At 38.4% G+C, this 21214-nt stretch overlaps 2 protein-coding genes across 3 annotated transcripts; one reads left to right on the forward strand and one right to left on the reverse strand.

The window, feature by feature from the left end:
• The first annotated feature begins 556 nt into the window (after positions 1-556).
• LOC126784387 (KH domain-containing protein HEN4) lies at positions 557-19426 on the forward strand. Of its 2 annotated transcripts, none has more exons than XM_050509850.1 (7): positions 557-1299; positions 1952-2395; positions 2504-2776; positions 2859-3158; positions 3239-3312; positions 3917-4028; positions 18261-19426. In XM_050509850.1, exons 1-7 carry the CDS (start codon positions 679-681, stop codon positions 18318-18320), a joined length of 1884 nt encoding a protein of 627 aa, XP_050365807.1. In that variant the 5' UTR covers positions 557-678; the 3' UTR covers positions 18321-19426. The 2 variants fall into 2 exon arrangements, with proteins under 2 accessions (XP_050365807.1, XP_050365806.1); XM_050509849.1 differs by lacking the exon at positions 18261-19426 and adding an exon at positions 4404-4712 and having other exon boundaries at positions 558-1299.
• LOC126784393 (costars family protein) lies at positions 16298-19581 on the reverse strand. The gene is made up of 2 exons (XM_050509858.1): positions 19422-19581; positions 16298-16661 (listed from the first exon to the last, which is right to left on the reverse strand). Exons 1-2 carry the CDS (start codon positions 19500-19502, stop codon positions 16473-16475), a joined length of 270 nt encoding a protein of 89 aa, XP_050365815.1. The 5' UTR covers positions 19503-19581; the 3' UTR covers positions 16298-16472.
• Between the last annotated feature and the right edge of the window lie 1633 nt (positions 19582-21214).

A 21214-nucleotide genomic window follows, 5' to 3' on the forward strand; every position in this document is an offset into this window, starting at 1 on the left:
CTCAAACATCAAAACAACAGCCTAAGATAAAATTACTATACATACAAGAAAATAAGATAAGAATATACAAATGCACAATATGAACAGTGAATTCGAAATTCAAAGATTTGAGATCCATCTTTATGGATCCCCGGCAACGACGCCATTTGATAAAGCTCGATTACTTGACATCAATATTTAACCCTATAAGCATCGTTAATAGTATAAAGCAAGAGGGTATCGTTCACAAACCGAGGATCCAGCCAGGGCATAGAATCACAAACATTTAACAACGAATTCATAAGAGTTTACGGATTTTTGAGATATAGGTTCGGTATCAAAGATAAAAACAAATAAAACCTAAGCTAATATATACATGTGATTAACCAACCAACACACAATACATCACCAAAACAATTTATATAAAGCAATAAAAATTAGATTCTAATTATTCTTTAAGAGTCATGCCGAGACACTATCGTAAATGACTAAGATTAGATAATCAAATTAGGTCAAATAGTAGTGGATATTCATTTTTCCTAATTTGTTCGGGGGATTTTTCACTTGCGCGCGGGCACATAACACCCCTTACGGACTAAAATTGGCAGGTCACCCCAAACCCAACAAGTCGCGGCGGCCAGAGTCAGTTGAGAGAGGGAGAGTAGTCGGAAAAAGAATCGGAGAGAGAGAGAGTAGAGTATGGGAAGCATCTTTCCGTCTCTACCAGCCAAGCGTTCATTTTCATCGACAATGTCATCCTCCTCCTCCGACCCGACCCATTTCGAAAACGGACCCTCCAAGCGCTCCAGGCCACCCCACAAGCAGCAGCCTCCTCTCACTGTCCCTGCCGGCCACGTCGCCTTCCGCATGCTCTGCCACGCCTCCCGCATCGGCGGCGTCATCGGCAAGTCCGGCGCCGTCATCAAGCAGCTCCAGGTCGCCACCGGCGCCAAGATCCGCATCGAGGAGCCTCCCCAACCCGACACCCCCGACCGGGTCGTCGTCGTCGTCGCTCCCTCCGCGCTCCGCTCCAAAATTGTCCTCGGCGGCGGTAAGGAGGAGGTTGAGGTGTCCAAGGCGCAAGAGGCGCTTCTGAGAGTGTTCGAGAGGATTCTCGAGGTGGCGGCGGTGACCGGAGCGATAGGAGTAGGTGTTGGAGTCGTATCGTGCCGGTTTCTGGCGGAGGCAGCGCAGGTCGGCTCGGTGATAGGAAAGGGCGGCAAGGTGGTGGAGAAGATTAGGAAAGAGACTGGCTGTAAAATTAGGGTCTTGAATGAGAAACTGCCTATTTGTGCTGCGCCTTCCGACGAGATGGTAGAGGTCTGTCACTGTCTGCATTGTCTTGTTTGTTGATGTTTGTGTCAATCAGATGCATTGCGTTTCGACTAACTAACCTGAATATAGTGGATTCCGATTCAATGATGTTGCACTTGGTGTCGATTGTTCAACTACAGTTCGTTAGGGGATTATGTACATTTAAGATGATGAGTAGCACAATTGTGTATAGGAATGTATCACTCTCACTAAGCTAATTATTATAACTTGGTAGCGGCGTTTGATCTTAGGTTGTAGTCTCAGGCTTGTTCTGATGTTTATAATGGCCCAAGTTTCTAGTGTCCTTAAGAAATTACGGCCGGCAGGAAAATGAGAGAAGAAACATTATATCTGTGAGTTACTTGTAGAAATTGTGGCAGGTACTTTTGTCTCCTGCCAAGCACTTTGTTAACTTTATTGTGTGCATTTGCATACAATTTTCAGATCATGTATGCATATAAACCTAGGTACCAAATAGATGAGAAGAACCTGGTAGCTGATACGTGGTGATCTATTATCTCCGTGTTGTGTTATAGTGTAGCCTCTTTGGTTTCTGTTCGCGTGTAATATGATTCTTTGCTTCAATTGTGGTATTTTTCAGTTAAAAAAAAGGTAACTTTATTTATTCTTCCTTGAAACTGATTCAATGATGTGACAGATAGAAGGGGATATTTTGGCTGTAAAGAAAGCACTTGTTGCTGTCTCTGGCCGTCTTCAAGATTGTCCACCAGTTGACAAGACAAGGATGACCGGAAGTAGGCCTATTGAGACAGTTCCTCGTGAAACTTTACCTGAAATTCGTGTGGATTGCCTTTCACAGAGGAACACAGTGATTTCCAGTTTGCCAAGCAGCTCCATGAGCTATGCTTCAGGAATTTATCCGCCTTCAATAGAGGCTGAAAGGATCCCAACACTAAATACAAGAACGCTTCAGAAGGAAGTTACTTTTAGGATTCTTTGTGCTAATGATAGGGCTGGGGGTGTAATTGGGAAGGGAGGTGCCATTGTCAGGGCCCTTCAGAATGAGACTGGTGCTACTATAAGTGTTGGAGGATCTGTGGCCGAGTGTGATGAAAGATTAATTACTATTACTGCATCCGAGGTTTTCATTTTGCAAATTGTCATAATTTTCTGCTCTTGCAGGCTAAACTGCTTATGGTCTGTCATATCTGTGAGTAATACGTTTCATAATTTGTTTTATCTTACCTAGAATCCTGAGTCCCGCTACTCGCCAGCACAAAAAGCTGTTGTCCTTGTCTTCTCAAGGTCTGTGGAGGCGGGCATTGAAAAGGGGAAAGACACGAGTTCAAAAGGTTCACCTTCTTTCGCACGTCTTGTTGTCCCTACAAGCCAAGTTGGTTGTTTGCTGGGAAAGGGGGGTGTAATTATTTCCGAGATCCGGAAGGTAACTAGTACTGGTATACGGATAATAGGTGGTGAGCAGGTCCCAAAATGTGCTTCAGAGAATGATGAAGTCGTACAGGTAAACTTGCAATTAGTTTTTTATTAGTCCCAATTACTGTATTTCAAACTCTTCATACATGTACTTTAAATCTGTTCTACAGGTTTCAGGAGATTTTTCAAACGTGCAAGATGCTTTGTACAATATTACTGGTAGGCTACGAGATAATCTTTTCTCCAGTACGGTGAATAATTCTGGAAGGAGGAAGAGTTCAACTGTGGTATCGGATAGCGGTCCTTATGGAAGACTCAGTAATCCTGCTCCTATTGGATTTCAGCTATCATCATCAGTTGGTGTTACTCACAGTTTCAGTCGACATATTACTCTATCTCAAAGTATGGATCACCTTGAACTCTCTCATAATTTAGATCATCCTTCTTCACCAAGGCCATGGGCATCACAGGTATGCTTCTAATCGTACTCTTCTACATGCATGTGGTTTTACTTGTTTTTAATTCCTTTGATTTGTGGATTGGATTGCAGATGGTTGCTCCAAGGGGAATTTCAGAAACTGGTAGGGGTTTAACTTCTCTAAAAAGTGGCTCGGATCTTGGCAGGTTAGTAATGGTGCACACTGCATCGTGTATATTATATAGAGCTTAGTTTATATGTATCTGAAAATAAAATAGAACCCTTTTAAAGCGCGAGTAGAAAACATCAGGATTTGAGGTCTTCTAATGTGTACCAGTAGCTATAGATGTGTTTGAAAATGTATGTGGTAATGCTAAATAGCAATATTTTAAGAGATCTGAGCCACTTGCTTTAAACAAATATATTATAGACTTGAGGTTCTCTCAAATTTTATGAGCAAGTGCTATCAAAATTTAGTAGATCTGACATCGTGGTCTTTAGTCTGCTCGCTGAGTGGCTGACTGTATTTTCAGCTCTTCCACAGTGATATCAAAATCATTTTTATTCCTCTAGGACCACACCCTTATGTTTCGGCTGTTTGATTGATTATATAATCTCATCTATATTTCAATATATCTTGAAATTCACACAAATAAACTTATCAGACTTGATCTATTTAGCCTCCATTTGTAACTGGCACACTTTCTTGTGTTTCCAAGCTGAAAAGCAATGAACTTTTTCTTAAAACTTTTGTAGGACGCTTGTTATTTTTCCTTTTCCTTTTCAGCTAACTATTTTCTCTTGACATAGTGGTAGCAAATCTGCTATTGTGACTAATACAACGGTAGAGATCATTGTTCCTGAAAATGTAATTGGCTCAGTGTACGGAGAGAATGGCACCAATTTGGCTCGTCTGAGACAGGTATTTCATTTCATTCATGTACTGTTGCTTCCTTTGTATTATTTCACCAAAATGGTTCTCTTTTATTATAACTAGCTAGTGCTCCTTTCAAAATTGGTGCTTCTTGGCATCCAAGCCTTAAGCATTAGCTTTTTTCATATTTTGGAGGGCTGCTTGTGTTTACTAATAGTTTGAATCAGTTTATGGTAGAAAACTTATTGTATCAATAAGATATATACCTCTCCTAAACCTGTGTGGACCACCAGTCCACGAAAACAAATAACACCCACAACCTACGATGAATGAGCCTCAAACAGTCCTTCAAGGTAAATGATAAAAGTAGATTGTCTGAAGTCTATATCAACTTAATAATAACCGCTTTTCCCCCTTAATCAGATATCCGGTGCCAAAGTCATAGTGCATGAACCTCGTCCTGGAACAACTGATAGGATTATTGTCATATCCGGGACACCTGACGAAACCCAGGCAGCACAGAGCCTACTCCATGCATTCATTCTCACGGGACCATCATGACAAATAAGACTTAGTATTGATACACTTCCGCAAGAGAATACTCTGTGTGGTCACTTGGAAATCACTTTTGTATATGTTAAATATTGTAACATAAAGTAGGAAGATTCAAGGATCGTATTTAATGTCAATCCAATTAGCTAGAAAAAAAGGTTAATTCTGCTTAAATGGCCATTATGTTTCCTGTGTTAATGAGTCACTAACCGCTGATTTACTCTGATTTCCAGTAACATAGTGACAACAAAAATTGAAACAGTTTGTTGTCACTTCGCACAATTAATTATTGTTTACAATTGACATTTTTGTCAGTCTTTTTTATCATATAAATCTAAACATCTTCCAAACTCTGAAAGCTAAACACCAAAATAGTCATGGCCAACTATGCGTTGTATGACAAAACTAGTTTTTGTTTGATTATAACATCAAGTGATTAACACGACCAACTACAATGTCTTTGGCTGATGATCAGGATATTGAGGGGATCTGTCTTTCCATTTGGATAAATCTAAAAAAAAGAAACCATATTGAGTTCCTCCTTGGCCCTACATTTCTTCCTAACCTCTACCAAAATGTTACATTGGACATTTAGTGCACGTTTGGTATCTGAGATTGGTGTCACTTTAATATTAATACTCGTCCTACTCAAGTGAGTATGGTTACACAATACTAATTTGGAACATGTTTGGTGAGGAAGTGCTGCAGAAGGAGCACTACTCCCTACCAGCAAATTTCTGGGTTTAGACCAAAGATGAATCAATATTGAATATGATTCTGCACCCAAATTATCAAAACCCAAAGATGAATCAATTTCTAGTTTTCTTCCTATGGGTATCAGAACCAGATTATCTACAATATAAAATCAATTCGCAAAAATCCGTAATTCCTAATCACTCACAAACTCGATTCAATTCCAATCCCCAAATTTTCCCAAATTTTGCACCCAGATTTTTCAATATTCTTTTGGGTTCATCCTTTACTTCATCAAATTTTGCACCCAAATTCCCAATTACTTATGATTCTAGAGTAACTAAGTCACGTGCGTAGCATATGACCAGCCATTGGGTTTATGTAGACTGTTGTATCCTCTTTGAAAGCAATCGAAGAAAATATTGAAGTTTTATTTCATTTCCTGTAGTCTCTCTCAAGGTTCAAAATATCGGTATCGGGGGATATATCGTTTTTTTGAAAAAGGGAGATATCGGATATATCGGGGATATTGGAAAAAAATATCGTTCATCTTCCAAAATTATTTATTTCTTATTGAATTACATACAAACAAAATACAATTATTAATTTTATCTAGTACCCAAAAAAAGCTCTAGGTGCTTGAAAAGATGCACGTTGGTCAACAAAACTACAATACTTTGCCCAAAACATACGAGCCATATAGTACGAATTGTAATGGTTAACATGATAGTTATATATCTCTTTTGAGTTACTAACAGTTTCTCCGAGAATGAGATAATAAAGATGAACCCTGATAGGAGCACTTTGTGCTACGTTCTTAATATGTTTTTACCTCCATTTGTACTTTGCTTAACCCTTATTGTTGTAATATCGAGTCATTGAGCCACAATAGGAGTCTTGGATGGTTATGGATGTGTTTTTGTGCTTAAACGAGTTAAAAACGAAGAATTGGTCTAGAGTCCTAGTTTGAGTATGAATCCTTATAGGACTAGGAAACCTAGTTGAATTAGGAGTCTTCATCTTTCTACGTTTTGGTCGCATTGGCGATATCTTGAGAGTCATGTTTGCATTAGGAATCCTTGTTAGACTAGGAAACGTACCATTTTGGAAAGTCCTACTTGAACTCAAACTCTTATTACGAAACTTTCCTAAATGAACTTCCTTGTTCTAGTAACTTACTTATTCTAGTAAGTTTCCTTTTTGCAAATTAGAAACTTTCCTAATCTAGTTGAGCTCATCTATTACATGTGTCTTTTTAAGACAACTAATGTCTAGATTAGGACATGATTTTCGAAATACATTATCTCTTACTATTGATTTTCTTTTCTTAATTTCAGAATTGAAGAGATAATTCAAAGAGATAAAGAAGGAGTTCAAATCCGAGTTATACAAGGGGAAGAGGTGTTCAGCCGTGCCTTATCAATTCAGCAACTAAAAAGGAGCCCATGCCGTGCAGCCCATGAGAGAATCAAGGAGATAAGAGCTTGTTCTACAAGGAAAACAAGGAGAGCCATTCGATCCAATTAAGGAGAAGAAATCACAGCCGTGCATACATGGATCAGCCCATCCTAAACCCTAGCAGCCTCCTCTCCTCCTTCCTCTATATATAGCTCGGCCTCCCTTCATATTTTTCATCTCCATTCTCCCACAAACACAGCCGAATTGCTGCCCAAACACATCCAGAAAATTCAAGCCACAAAATCTTCATCCATCACCACAAAACCGTGCTCATCTTCCTCCTCATCCAAATCCGAATCATCCTTGCTTCATCCTAGAAGGTTTCTAAAATGTGATTCATCCATGGCTTGTAATTTTTCTTTTGGTTTTCTGCATTTTTCGATTTCATTGTATGAATTCTTGGATGTGATTTTCGGTTTTATATATGAAGAACATAAATTCAGACTTCTTTGGTTTTATGTTTTGATTGTATGAATTCATTGAAATATGTGTGTTTGACGTGCTAGATGAATAGGGGCAGTAGGTTTCCGAATTGTATTTAGGTTTTATTTCGATTTGTTCCTTGAACTTGTACATCTAAATCAATGCTTGAGGACGCCAAGGCCATGGTTCTCCTAAGGTTGCGATTTCATTCACCAAAGTGTTCATTGATTGAATATGCGCTTCGTGTTTCAATAATTGATACTTGTTTAGGGTTGTGATAGTTCTAGGGATTCGCATGTTTAATCAAGATGAGTGACGCCATGCTTGTGTAACATGTTTCCAATTCGACTTAATGTGCTTATGTGCTACTTTGTTGTTTAACTAGTACGCTTCGTTATGTTGAACCCTCTTTAGCATATGTTTAGGATTGAACGCTTCGTTGATTCTAAATGATTAAGAAGTCTTAACGATTAGATGAACCGCTTCGGACTCTAATTAGAATTGGAATTGAAATGGACTTAGATATAATCGAAAATACTTGCTGCCTATATGTTGATCTATATGTGTTATACATGTTTCTTGAGTGAAATTCGTGTTTTGGTTATGTGATGAATGGTTGATCAATTGTATATAAGTAATTTAGGATTTATTTTAAGTTGTAGTTTTAGAATCCAAATCAAATCCCCCAATAACATGATAGGTGTTGAGGCCCTTTTGATTCCCCGGACTGAACGATCCCTGCTTATTCTATACTAACGATGATGTTTTTCAGGGTATTTTATAGACGTTCTAACGAACGCTCTATCAAACCCAACTCGATAATTGATCATAAACGTCTCCGAACTGACCATAATTGTAAATAGGATGACCAGGTTGATAGTTGACTTCATGTGATTCGTTTGACATCCTACTGTGTTATGTGCCTAAACTGATATAATCAAAACTTAAGACAACTGAACTAACATCCGATGGAATATTTTGATCATCAATGACTCCTCTTATCCTCCTCCTGCACCTATTTTTCTGTTGCGCACTAGGACCGCCTGCTCTAGATCCATGATTCTCATCTTGGGTGGCATAATAAAAATTACTTTCACAAGTAAACTGCTCAAATTCTCCACCTACATAAAATTGTTCATATTCAAACCTTGTATCTCCACCACCTTGTCGACTTCCACCACTACCATCACCATTACCACCACCACCACCACCACCATCATCATCATTATCTGAACTATCCGGAGTTGCTACACCGCCCCACACACTAGCATTATCAGAATCATCTCTTGGGTCTCCAACTTTATCAGATAATACCTTGTTTACATCAATTCTAAAATCAGTTGCCTTTTCTACGACATATGGAGGAGGGTAGCCATTTTCATTATCAAGGTGTGCATGCATAATCCAATCATGAAGAGGATCAATGTCATAATGAAGTGGTTCACTAGCAACATGAAGTAGATCGATATCGTTGTTTTCATTGATCATATTATCTTTTGCTCGTTTATCACGTAGTCGTAACTTCATGTTATAGTAGTAGTATACGAGTTTTTCCAACTTCTGATATGCAAGACGGTTCCTTTGCTTTGTATGAATAAGAGCAAAAGTACTCCACTTTCTTTCACAAACAGAAGAGGAAGCCATTTGTGCTAAAATACGCATGTCAAATTTCAGTATTATCATCCTTCCATGATGGGTTCACGAGTTGCTAGCAATCTATGAAGGTATGAGGGAACTTCTAGGAGACAAAGACTACAATGTGACTCATGTTTTTTTACTTTTCCCAATAGTGCTCGAGGAGAACACTCCTTATCTAGATATCATTTGAGAGGACGTCAAGGAGATAAAGATTACTACTTTTTCTATATTCCTCGAGGAGAACACTTGTTACTAAAATTCTCGATATTCTCTTATGACCTTTATGAGAGTGTGAGACTACGTTGTGACCCTTTATTTTGGATTCCCTCATGGTCAAGGAGAGCACTGGTCACTGATATGGCTTGACTTTTAAGAGTTAAGACTTGAACTTTCACTGCTCATCTTGATATCTTTTACGAAAAAATAAAATAAGACGATTGAATGACTACTCTTCTAGTCTTATTTTTTATATCCCTCCAGGCTCGAGGTGATTAATTAATCAAAAACTCCAGGTCAAGGAGAGCCCGAGACATCCTCAAATTGAGATAAATTTTTTTAAGTGAAAATTTTCAAATATTTCTCTAAAATATTGAAGATATATCGGATATATCGTAAATATCAGAGAAATATCGCAGATATTTTATGTCATCGGAGAAATATCGCAGATACGGGAAAAAATAAGATATTTACCCCTAAGATATATCGTTTTTTTGAAAAAGAGAGATATCGGAGGATATATCGGAAATATCAGGGAGATTTTGTTCCTTGGTCTCTCTAACAAGTGGTATCCAGAGCCATGAAGCTGGGGGCTGGGCAGCCGGCGTATCCGCCGTATGGCGTTCATCTTTGGTACCCAGAGTCGCCGCAACAGTGGTATCCATCTCTGCCATATGGCATTAATCTAGGATACCCACCGTAGCTGCAACAGTGGTATCAACCATTTTCCCCGATGAATCCTTATTCTCCGCCACAGCCAAATCCTACTCCACCACCACGCTCATCACCACCACGACATCCACCAGATCCCAGTGATTTGAGGAGGAGACTCTTACTCGATGAAGAGGAGAGGCAACAAATTTTAAGGGAAAAGGAAGCAACAATTCGACTTGCTTTTAGCCGTGCACTAGAGAAATCCCTGACAACGTTTGAGTCGAAGATGCAAAACGTGTTTGAGAAATTCCAATTGGAGCAAACCTCGACACCACGACGACCGGGCGCTCCAGAAAACCCTTCACATGTACCACAAGTTCACTCTCATCTTTGGAAAGCAAGTCGCACTCAAAGGTCTGTTGTGCCTCCTCTGGTCGACAACACCGTTTCGGCTCAGTCGAACAACATCTCTGCATTGTTTCGTCCAGTAAGTTGTGTCCCTAATTCCAGTTTCTTGGATAATGGTTGTAATGTTATTAATTCTGTGCTTGGTGCGAAATTAAGTGGTGTTGATGAGAATTTTGAGTGGAAGTGGTAGAAAGATGATTAGGCTGGGTGTTAAGCAAGATTTTCAAGGACCAAATTTTGGTAAACAATGGAAGGAACCTGATGCACTCTACCTATTTGATAAAATGTCCGAGTCAAATGGGTTGTGTGATGCAAGTTATGGCAAGGGTTTAATGCCAGCCTCTTGATAGGAGCACAAAGTGTGACGTTCTTAATGTTTATATGCCCTATTCTTATGCTTTGTTACTTCTTATTTAGTTGTTTTAGGCTCATATTTGTCATATGTATGTTCTAGGTAGAGCTATGCCGAAATTGAATGATTTGATGATGAAATTGTGCTAAGTGTTAGAACTCCTTATTGAGCTAGGATTCCTTACTCGACTAGGACACTACTTTCCTATTTTCATTCTTTCCTATTCCTTAATCGACGATTTCTTTTTAGGAAAGACAAATCATATTTGGAAAGAAAGAAGAGTTGCCGAGTTGTATTCCTAATTGAACAAGGAAATCATATCCGAGTTGAAGAAGGAGAAGAGGAGGCCGGCCTAGCTACTCCTAGTTGGACCAAGAGAATGCCGAGCAGCCCTTAATGTGATCTCCCTATTGGACTTGGTTTCCTACATCAAGTTGGATATGGAGTACATAAATCAAATCCATAACAAAGAGGATTTCAGTTTCCCAATTGGTTTTTATCTCCTTATGGCACGGCAAGAAGGCTTCCTAAACCCCTATATATAGAGGCTCGGCCTCTCCATTCAGATCATCATCAGCCCTACACAAAAACACAAGCCTAGCTCTGCCGAATTCATCCTTCATCCCTCCAAGAAATCCTAAAACCGATTCCACCATTCTCCACCTTTATCTATAGCCTTCAAGCACGATTGAGAAGAGGTTTCATTCCCCTAGAAGTCTTGGCTACACCTTGTAGGATCGATTGATTGATAAAGTGTAACCATGATTCTCTCTTTATTTCAATTCGGTTTTTGGTTTTATTCTTGTTCTTGGATGAGTTGCGATTTGTATAGTGTAATCTTGTTTCAATTTTGTCTATGAAATAGCTACCTGATTCAACTTATATAAAGGATTCGAAATTATGTTTTGGTTTTATGGAATTTCTGTTTTTGGTTTCTGCCGAACCTTGTTCTTAATCAATTTCGATTTCTAAGTGTTATGTATACGATTGTAGCATGATATTTAGGTTGTTGGATTAAAGACTTATGCTATGAACATGCTTATTCTTTTCTATATGATTTTCGAAATTGCATGATTGGGGGTTAAATAGGTGACATACTTAATGAATTCGATATGCATGGCTTTGGGATTGTATGGTAAGATGAACATGTTAGATTTCAATGAAGCCGAGTGGTAAGACTTGAATGTGTTAAGTGTCTATGCATATAGGTTACTGATTTGGAACTTAGATTGCATGATCCAACCTTAGTTGTTCATGAACTAATCTCGGCATGATTCTTAAAGATGGACATAGGACTTGTTTCGATTCTTTTATGTGAGTTGTTTGGTGATTGTTTATGTGTTGGTTGGTTGATCACATGTATATATTAGTTTAGGTTTTATTTACTGTTTTTATGATTCAATCCGAAATCTATATCAACTTTTTATATCTTTATGAATTCGTGTTAATTGATGTGATCCTAAGCCCTGGATGGATCCCCGGTTTGTGAACGATACCCTCTTGCTTTATACTACTTACGATGCTTACAGGGTTAAATATTGATGTCGAGTAATCGAGCAATCATCACCTCTAATGGTAAGCCACAATTAAGAGGGCTATTCCGAGTTGTAAGGTTCAAGAAGAATGGATTGTCCCAATCTTTTGTTAAGAGCATTCGTGACAAAGGAGGAGGACTTGCTACTCATTGTGAGATAACGGATGCTATTCCTGACCATGTGGAAGCTTGTCTGTCAAATGAAGTGAATGAAGGTTTTGGTGATTCTATTGGGTATGTGTATCATGAAATCGATGATGCTACTCATGTGAGCATAAAATTGGATTGCAACCCATCTCTGGTTACTGAAGACTTGGGTCTAGAAGAAGAAAAACCTGAAGCTTTTGTGGTGTCCAGCGAAGTGTTCACAAATACTTGTGGAATTATGGAGTTCAGAGATGACACATTCGATAATTGTATTGAGAAGACTGCAGCATTTCTTACAAATATTCGAGACAAAGGTGGGGGAACTGCTCACCAACCCTTGGATAATGTGTTTTGGGTTAATTTTGGGCAAGATGAGGAAGTTGATAAATCAGGAAAGAAGCATACTAGTGGGTTTGATGTCTTTTGTGATATGCATGTAGTAAAAGCTAGCAGTGAACGGATGCCTGGCAACAGTAAGACATTGATTCAAAAGGTGATTGATGAAAATGATACCGAAATGTCCCAGTTTGAGATCGGGATGTACGAAAGCCAAAATTCAAATGAAGATTTTAAAGTTAGAGAGGCTGGTCAGAATGAAAAGGTCGAAACCTATACCTCAGGTGGAAGTGTCAATAGTGAAGGAGTTACATGGAATATTTTACAATACATTGCAAGTTCTATGAGCTATATATCAAGACTCCAAGTTACGCAGAGTGAAAATATGCAGAAGAGGAAGAAGACCAAGGGACCATCAGTCACTCTAACAGACCCAAAAAATGAGTCTATAAAGTATGTGTGCTTGCTTACAATGAAACTTGTAACCCATGTTTCTAGTTTTGCTGAATCCGAAATAGTTGAACCTGGAGTGTCTTATGTCAAGGAACGTATGAGTTTTGATTTTGAGGTGCATAATTCGGAAGCTAGCTTTCAATTGTTGGTGATGCTTTTACAGGTGTCCATGGAAGCCTGGAGTTGGGAGATGGAGAATTGGATTATTTTGACCAAGGTGTCCTAGTAGTTGAGGTTAATGAGAAAGGAGTTAAACAGCTCGAGGAAATTATAAATAAATGGATTTGGTGCAAACAGGAGCTCAGAGAAAGTGTCATGTCTGCAATATCTCTTGAAGTTTGTAAAGTATGTGCCATTCGTACTGGAAACAACACCTTAATTCTGCATGTTGCAAATACATCTGGTAATGACTGGAAACTTCCCTTATTGGTAGTAATTGCTTTGATTGAATTATGGAAGTATGGATATGTTGAGAAAATTATGAGATGGTTTACCAAGATTAACTCAGGGACTAGATTTAGAAATATTTGCTTGAAAGTTTACCATGATCAAGGGCGCCTCTCTGGTGACACCGAGTGTAGTAGTAGTTTCACGGTTAGTAGAAATGAGATATGCTTAGATGTTATTTACGTGAACATGTATGAAGAAGGTGATATGGGAGAGATTGGATTGCCTCCTGATGTTAGTGACCTGTTTAATGTGGTTTTAACTTTTGATCCTCTGATTAAAGAAGAAGACCATGAGCTCTTGGTGGCCCAAGTGACTATTGTGAAGAATGAATTTCTCTCTATTGTGCAAAACGGTTTTGGGCAATTCTCATTTGATGGAATGGAAGAGCACCACGACCTACATAACCTTATTTTTGGTTGCTTAGTGGTTGCCATACAGAGGCATGGGATCATATATATTGTGCAAATTGATAGAGCTAGCAGGAACATTGGTCTTACACTATGCACAATTGCTACAAATTTCTATAACAATGTTGCTGAAGTTATTGCATATTTTGAAGGTAGAAGAAGTGTATATGAGAATAATTTTGCTAGTATTACTGAAGTTACTGCTGTCTTTTGGGATGTCAATTTGCTGGCAGCTCGTGTCAAGTCTGAGGATACAAAAAGTGGCTGGCAATTGCGGGATAACATCTTTGTCATCTCATGCTTAAATGAGACTCCATGGAGTACCATACTCTCTTGCTACTTCCCGAATGAACATTACACTGAGATGGGGCAACATGAGTCTGCAGTGAAAGTTTCATCTCTTGCATTAAAAGAAGACTTGCAAGTATTTGTTTATGGGGAAAGCTCAGTAATAGCTACTTTCGGAACTGCTACAAGTGTCTGCATTTCTAAAGGTGTATTGATGATTACTTCTAGAGATAATCAGTTGGCATGTAAGTGATTTGAACTCAAACCTTCTGGAATGGTGTTTCACATAAGCAGGTTGACTGGTTGTGGAAGGGGCCAAGACTATGATCAATATTATGTGGACTTCAGTATTGCTGCTTACAAGACTTGCATTTTCTTTGTGTTTACTACTTGGTATAGAACTATTGGAGCTGCAGGGCAAGCTTCTGTGTGCTACTTTGATTCTGAAATTAAAACTTGAGGTCAAGTCTTACTAAAGGGGGGATGGATTGTTATGATTCTAGAGTAATTAAGTCACGTGCGTAGCATATGACCAGCCATTAGGTTTATATAGACTGTTGTATGACTTGTATCCTCTTTGAAAGCAATCGAAGAAAATATTGAAGTTTTATTTCATTTCCTTTCTCTTTCTTTAGCTGTAGTCTCTCTAGCTTAGTGGTAAAACCCTAACATTACCCACAACCAAATTTGAAGCCTTACATAAATCCCATCCCACAACCTCCATAACCAGAAACCAAAAGTTCTCTGAAATCAAATCTGAAAATCGAGTATAAACCTTTTGGTTGCCGACTTGATATGAGAGAGAGAGAGAGAGAGAGAGAGAGAGAGAGAGAGAGATGGAGTTAATTAACTTGGGAGATTGACACAGCTTCTGTTCGAATTGAAGAAAATCTTCTTGACTGTAAAGAGTGAGAAATGAAGAGAGAAACCAAAGAGAGAGAGGGGTACTATCTTGGGGTCTCAATAATGAGTACCCACAATAACACCACTCTGTGAGGCTGAGAGGAAGAACCGGTGCTAGCTTGTGCCTGTGCCATTTATCCTAATACCCCTTCACACCAAACATGGGCTTAGCTTCTTAGTACTTTTTACGTAAGGTTTTTTGGAAATACTTTTTACGTAAGGTAGTACCACATTGTACTGGATATCTCCTGCATTTGCATCCTGTATTTCTGTTCTTCACGTTGATATTAAATACTATTGTAGTTAGTTAGCCAAAGATGCAAGGATCAGAGGTAAATAGAAATTAAATGATGGGTTTTCCAAGTTCAATACAAGATGCTGCTTCAATATCATCAGTATTGGTAGAATAGCCATGGAGGGTACTAGAGGGCTGGTGATGATTTATGGATGTCAAATTTCTAAAGATATTTAAAAAAAAAAAAACCAATGGTGGGGCTGAGATAATTTTTAGCAGCAGCACAGAAGTGATTGCTATGGAAGTACAGGCTCAAAATTCAGAGAGCTTCAATGGGTTGTATATGTATAATGGGGAATTGTAATTGGCACTCTTGGCAATGGAACTGGCTCCCGAGCTTCTTGGTAGTCACCAATTTGTATAATGTAACTCCTGTGCAATTTTTTTGCCGTCAACAATCATTATATATGACCCTTACTGATTGCGACACATTGTTTTAGTACTTTTAGTGGGTACACAACCCAAAATGAGAAATGAGCAGTCTATTATTCGCTGAATTCTAGTCCTTCAAGCTAGATCTTGTTATAATGCAAGTTTGGGCATAGTTTTTTTAAGAAAATGAACCGACCCTCGCTGATTAAGTCGAAAAATGGCAACTTCAAAAGCAAATTTCGACTGTTGTATAGATTACTGCAATGAAGAAGAACAATCTCTAAATCACTGATATCCAAAGGAAGGAAACAATTCCTCAGGTGACCAAGTTGCCATTCCTACCGTTGGTGCCCTTTTCTCCTTTTCTAGAGGTTGAATCAAAAAAATTGAAAAAACTGGATTCTGGAGCACCATGCGATCGACTATAGAATCAGACTACATGGCCGGTCCGCAGATTTCCTACTCATTTTTATAGGACGAGTTCCTTGGGTGTTTCTCGAGTCACCAATTCCTTTTTTTTCCTTTTTTTTTTCTCCCGGAACAATTCTGTAATCCTGCACCGTATTTGACTTGTATCATGGAAATATTACTGCAAACTTCAACCCTCAAATAGATAAGGTTAAACTTCCAGTAGTTAAATTCAGTTTGCACCAGTGGCGCACCAAAGTGGCTGGAGTGGCGATCAAGTAATGACCGTTTAAGCTCTGCTCTTATAAGCCGGTTTCAGCTGAATTCACATCATTGAATGGACGCTTTCCATAAAACAGCAATAACAAATTATTAAGTACATGGGAGCAAGCAAATGGGTCTCAAAAGCAATTTACATCATTTTTCCACAAAGTGTGATAAATAATTATGACGTTATGAATCAAAACAGCTACACAACCCTTTCAACTCTTCTCGCCTGGATTAGTTAAATCACTTGTGCTGCTGCTGCTGCGGAAGGTTTGAGTATGATTTCCACATTGTCATGAACTCCTTGCAGCAGAAGCTCACCTTCATATGTGAGAAGTTTCCGCCTCTTTGCAGCTCTTAGTGTTCCAACCAAAGCTTCAAATATGTTTGCACATCTATCATCATTAAATAACACACCGAATGTGACCTACAGGAAACAACCAAGCTCGTAAAAAGATATGAAAGCTAAATTATTGAAGATTAAGGTAAGCAAAAAAAAAAAACACGTTACATTATTTAAAATCTTGTCAATGGATGTTATTGGAAGATAGAGACTTTGCTTGCAAAGAGACATTAATGCAAAAAAAAAAAAAAACTGTTGAAGTTATATAAATTTGCAAAAATTGTACTCCAAGATTCTAATACTCTAGTTCATCCTGAGCTTCAAAATGAATGCTCATGTTTGAGCTAACCTCTCACCTTAAAGCTTTCATTTGTGGGCGTCTCTGCAGCTCTTGGATGAACTTAGTCACTATCATTATGGCAACTTTTCTAATTATTGAGGCATTTATCAAATAGGCCTTTATTTGGCATATCAAATAAAACAGTAAATCATTTTCCAAATACATGTAAGATGAACCAAATTAGAATGTTATGCAAAAACACACTTATATCTTTCAACATTCTAAACATGAGTGAAAATACATCAGCTTTAAGTGCTTGACAAAATCCTGACTGAAATTGAATAACAGAGTACTTAAAGCCAACACAGTCCAAGCAGCAGAGTACATGTATGAAATTCTGAATGAGCTGGACTAGCCGAGAACGACTAGTGCCGCATACAATTAGTTTCGTGTTTAATGAAAACATCAAGGATAATTGCTTGGGAGATTCTAAAACATGTTTATTGTGGTGCATTAGTTCCCTCAAATGATCATATAATCAAGCATTTCTTATAGTATGAATTAAATATCGTGTTATCCTGTCTCAATTTTATAAAACCAGAGCTGAACTTTTACATATCCATTAGACTAGCACAGTTAGTAAGGCTACCGATATCTGAACTTCTGAGCTATATGTTTCACATAATCCATTAAAAGACAACTGGTAGTGCACAATACAGTATCGTTCATCTAAACAGTCTTGAAGAGATAGGGAGACATAAGAACCTTGCTGTTCAGTCAGGGATTTGAGAAACCTGATACGTAAAAGGTTGAAGTATCTACGAGGCCTCTTTACTTAATAATTAGACTTCACTTTCCATTGTTCAGGCAATAATTCTGCAATAGAAAAGATTTAGTTCTCAACCTGATAACTCATTTCTTAAAGTCTTTTGCTGTTTGTGTTATCCAAGCCTCAGACTATTTCCATTTTCCAACTGTAAACTTCCACACACAAAAAAAAAAGTACCGTGAGCTTCTGATCCTTGAATAAGACCGAATTGCTTTCTAAGGCATCCTCACACTCTAAAACTTGTCTTCCCTTTCCCATCAATGGTTTTGTTTCGACTTCTGATATCTGATGTTGCACAATATTCTGCAGTCAATTTTTTTTCATCCTGCAACACCTCTTCAGCGAGTTCTGGTGCAACACATGCAATTAGTCATATTTGTTCTTTTTTCAAGTTCTACACCTACCTCATCCTCGAACAAATCTTCACCCATTGCAAACTCGATCCACCGCTGGAATTCTGAACCCAAAATTGCTTGCATCCTTTATTACTGATCTATGCACTCCTGTTTAACAGTCCAACTACCTATGTGATAGATTGGAATAAACTACGGAAGTCTCATTTGATTTTCTACAGCGAACTGGTGCATGGAAACATAAGGCTGGAATAAGCCTGGTGGCCTCTAAGTGTGTGTAAAAGATCAAACATATGCTGGTGACACTATAAATTGATTTAAGGCCAGGTTAGTGTCCAGAGATTTTCACCAAGTCATAGAGATCCGGACAAGTTGACTCAGTTCTCAATCCCTCTTGGTTTTGCAGTCAGTCAAGCAGATAAATCACTCTGTCAGAGAACATGACTACTTTATATAGGACACAATCTACGTTGAGTGTTCTGTGTACATCCAATTTATTATTAGCCAACTTGTATCCTTATTTTCCATAAAAGATCCAAGCGATATCCATTAAGGTTTGGAAAGCTCAAGACTCTGTTGGACATTATGTATCCAAACCAATTATATTTCTGATTTAATATATGAACTCAATGTGCTGTTAGATAGGGATGGTTGTCCAGTTACATACTTTCCTTGAGCACAAAGACCAAAGTTCTATGCATCTTTATGGGTAAGTTATATCATCGTGTATTGAAATTTTCACCATACGAAAGCTTTGTATGGAATTCTTACCTCAAAGTTGCATAAATCAAGATGCACTGATACTAAAACTGACCAAGGAACGTAACATCACAGGCCGTCGCACTTGGCATGGTAGAGCTACTAAGTCAAGTCAAAGCAAGTTACGCAACTCAAACCAAGTTACATCATTAGAACATTAGTCATGAACCATCACTGTTCAACTATGATTCCATTCTAGCTGTCAATATCTAAAAAGAGATTGTATTATCAGTTTGTCTTGATAATAATGTCTTATTACTCTTCATAAACATCATGTATTAGTCGAGAATTACGCTGCGAAAGAAATGTAGCAACCTTCAACTGAAATAAATGAAGTATAATCCCATGACCTAAAATATTAATAGGTTTTTAGCCTAGAATCACAATCACACAAACAATTAATTGTACGTCGAAGTCTGCTAGTTCATTTCTTCAAAGAAATGGACTGAGAGCAATCCGAAGTAGATCAATATATTACAGATCCATGATTGACATTCACGCAGCTCTTATTTTAGATCCAGATGAAATGATCAAAGCGTCGACAGTATCAAGATAAATGGATCGGCAAACACATCTAGTACTGGAAATTGAAAAGGAATGGGAGAGGAGTGGGACCAGTTTACCTTGTAAGAACCATCGTCTTGAACCTTGCCAAGCCTTTCGATTTCTTCTTTGAGACGCTCGACCTCTTCTTCTACATTCATGGCTTCACCTCTTCAATTGCTCTTCAATTTCTCTGTAAACAAGTCAGAGATGGGAGGATGAGGCCTAGGCTCTTTTCGTGCTCTTTTAAATAACATTTTATATAAAACTTTTTCAGACTTCACCTTAAAGTCAGGCTTATTATCATTGGACTCTGGTTGCCGCATAGATGAGTAAAAAATTCCTAATCAGCTTTCTTTGATCAAATTTTTTGAAGATTAAAGATGTGTACCAGATAATAACTATGTCAGTCCCTATCCAGAGTGAAGCTTCACTCTGAAATTTTAGAGTGGAGTTCCAATTTTGGCACACTTTTCGGTCAAATTTTTTCACCATAAGTGATTCAATATTTAGGTATGTTATTCAAGATCATCTCTACAAAGTTTCATCCAATTTGACAATGGTTTGAGCTTTCAAAATTGAGATTTACACGAACGGTTCATGTTGAACAGTTTTAATTCATTAATTGATTTAATCTAATTTCAATACTTTAACGATGTCCGAATTAGGTGAAATTTTGTAGAGATGATCTTGAATAGCATACCTAGATATTGAATCAATTATGGTGAAAAAATTTGACCGAAAATTGTGCCAAAATTGGAACTTCACTCTAAAATTTCAGAGTGAAGCTTCACTCTGGATAGAGACTGATAACTATGTTATCCTTATGTGTGTAATAACTTTAATAGGTTTACTGTTAGAGATATATTTGTATTTTTTTAATAGATTAAGACTCTACGAGATTTTGGTTTTTTAATGTTTATATGTACACCCTCATATCATTCAATAAAGATACAGTTATTTCATAATGCATCACGTTATCACGCACTTTACCCTAAAACCCTAAATTTTGAGAGCCCTAGAAATTCCTATTTTTCCCTGTCGGCCGCCCTTGTCTCCGGCCTCCGGCAATTTTCCCGTTGACGCTCCTCGTCGGCGACAGCCCCTGCCCGCAGCCCCGCCAACCACTCCCTACAGCCCTTTACAGCCTCTGCTCGCAACACCTCTGCAGCCCTACAGTTCCGCAAGGCCTCCTTCGCATTCGCCCTGCAAAATCAATTTTTTGCCCCGCAAACCCCGCATCAAAGCATTCGAGATTGCTCCTCCGACATATTCATGCAAGCAACGCGAACTTAACAAGCAACGTCTTCGCTCAAGAGAAGCTACTCACGTCTTCTCCACACCTTCAAAGCTAAGTTTTAATTAACGTTCCCGCTTTTGAACATATAGATATATTATATCAGGCAATATTCGCCTTACTTCAATCTCCCTCCATTCTTACACTGCGGATGAGGCCAAACGAGGGAACTCGCCACTCTTCTTTCTGGTCGATGTTTTTCGTGTGAAAGTCCTAGGGGAGTCACGATTGTTTTGAAAAGGAAGTTAATCAATTTCGTGTGGTCGCCTGAGTGCGTCGCTGTTTTGGGTGCGATCATGAGTATCGCAGTTTGCATCGATTTTTCTTGTGACCATATACGTCACCCTTTCTAGTTCATATTATACTTGAATCTAATTGATTCTGTATTCGTTTTGTAGATGTCGTCACTATCGTGACCGGAATTTGGTCTTTTTGATCTTGAAGGCAATGAGCACCACCGCTGGGTTTCTGATATAGAGCTCGCTTTTGAGAGCCGAGGGATTCATAGCATGTTTGTCAACCCTTCTGCTATTTTCCCACCTATGACTAAGACTCAAGCTCTCATCTTCATGAGAC

The sequence above is a fragment of the Argentina anserina genome, chromosome 2 (genome assembly GCF_933775445.1).
Source record: "Argentina anserina chromosome 2, drPotAnse1.1, whole genome shotgun sequence".
NCBI classification, from domain to species: Eukaryota; Viridiplantae; Streptophyta; class Magnoliopsida; order Rosales; family Rosaceae; genus Argentina; species Argentina anserina.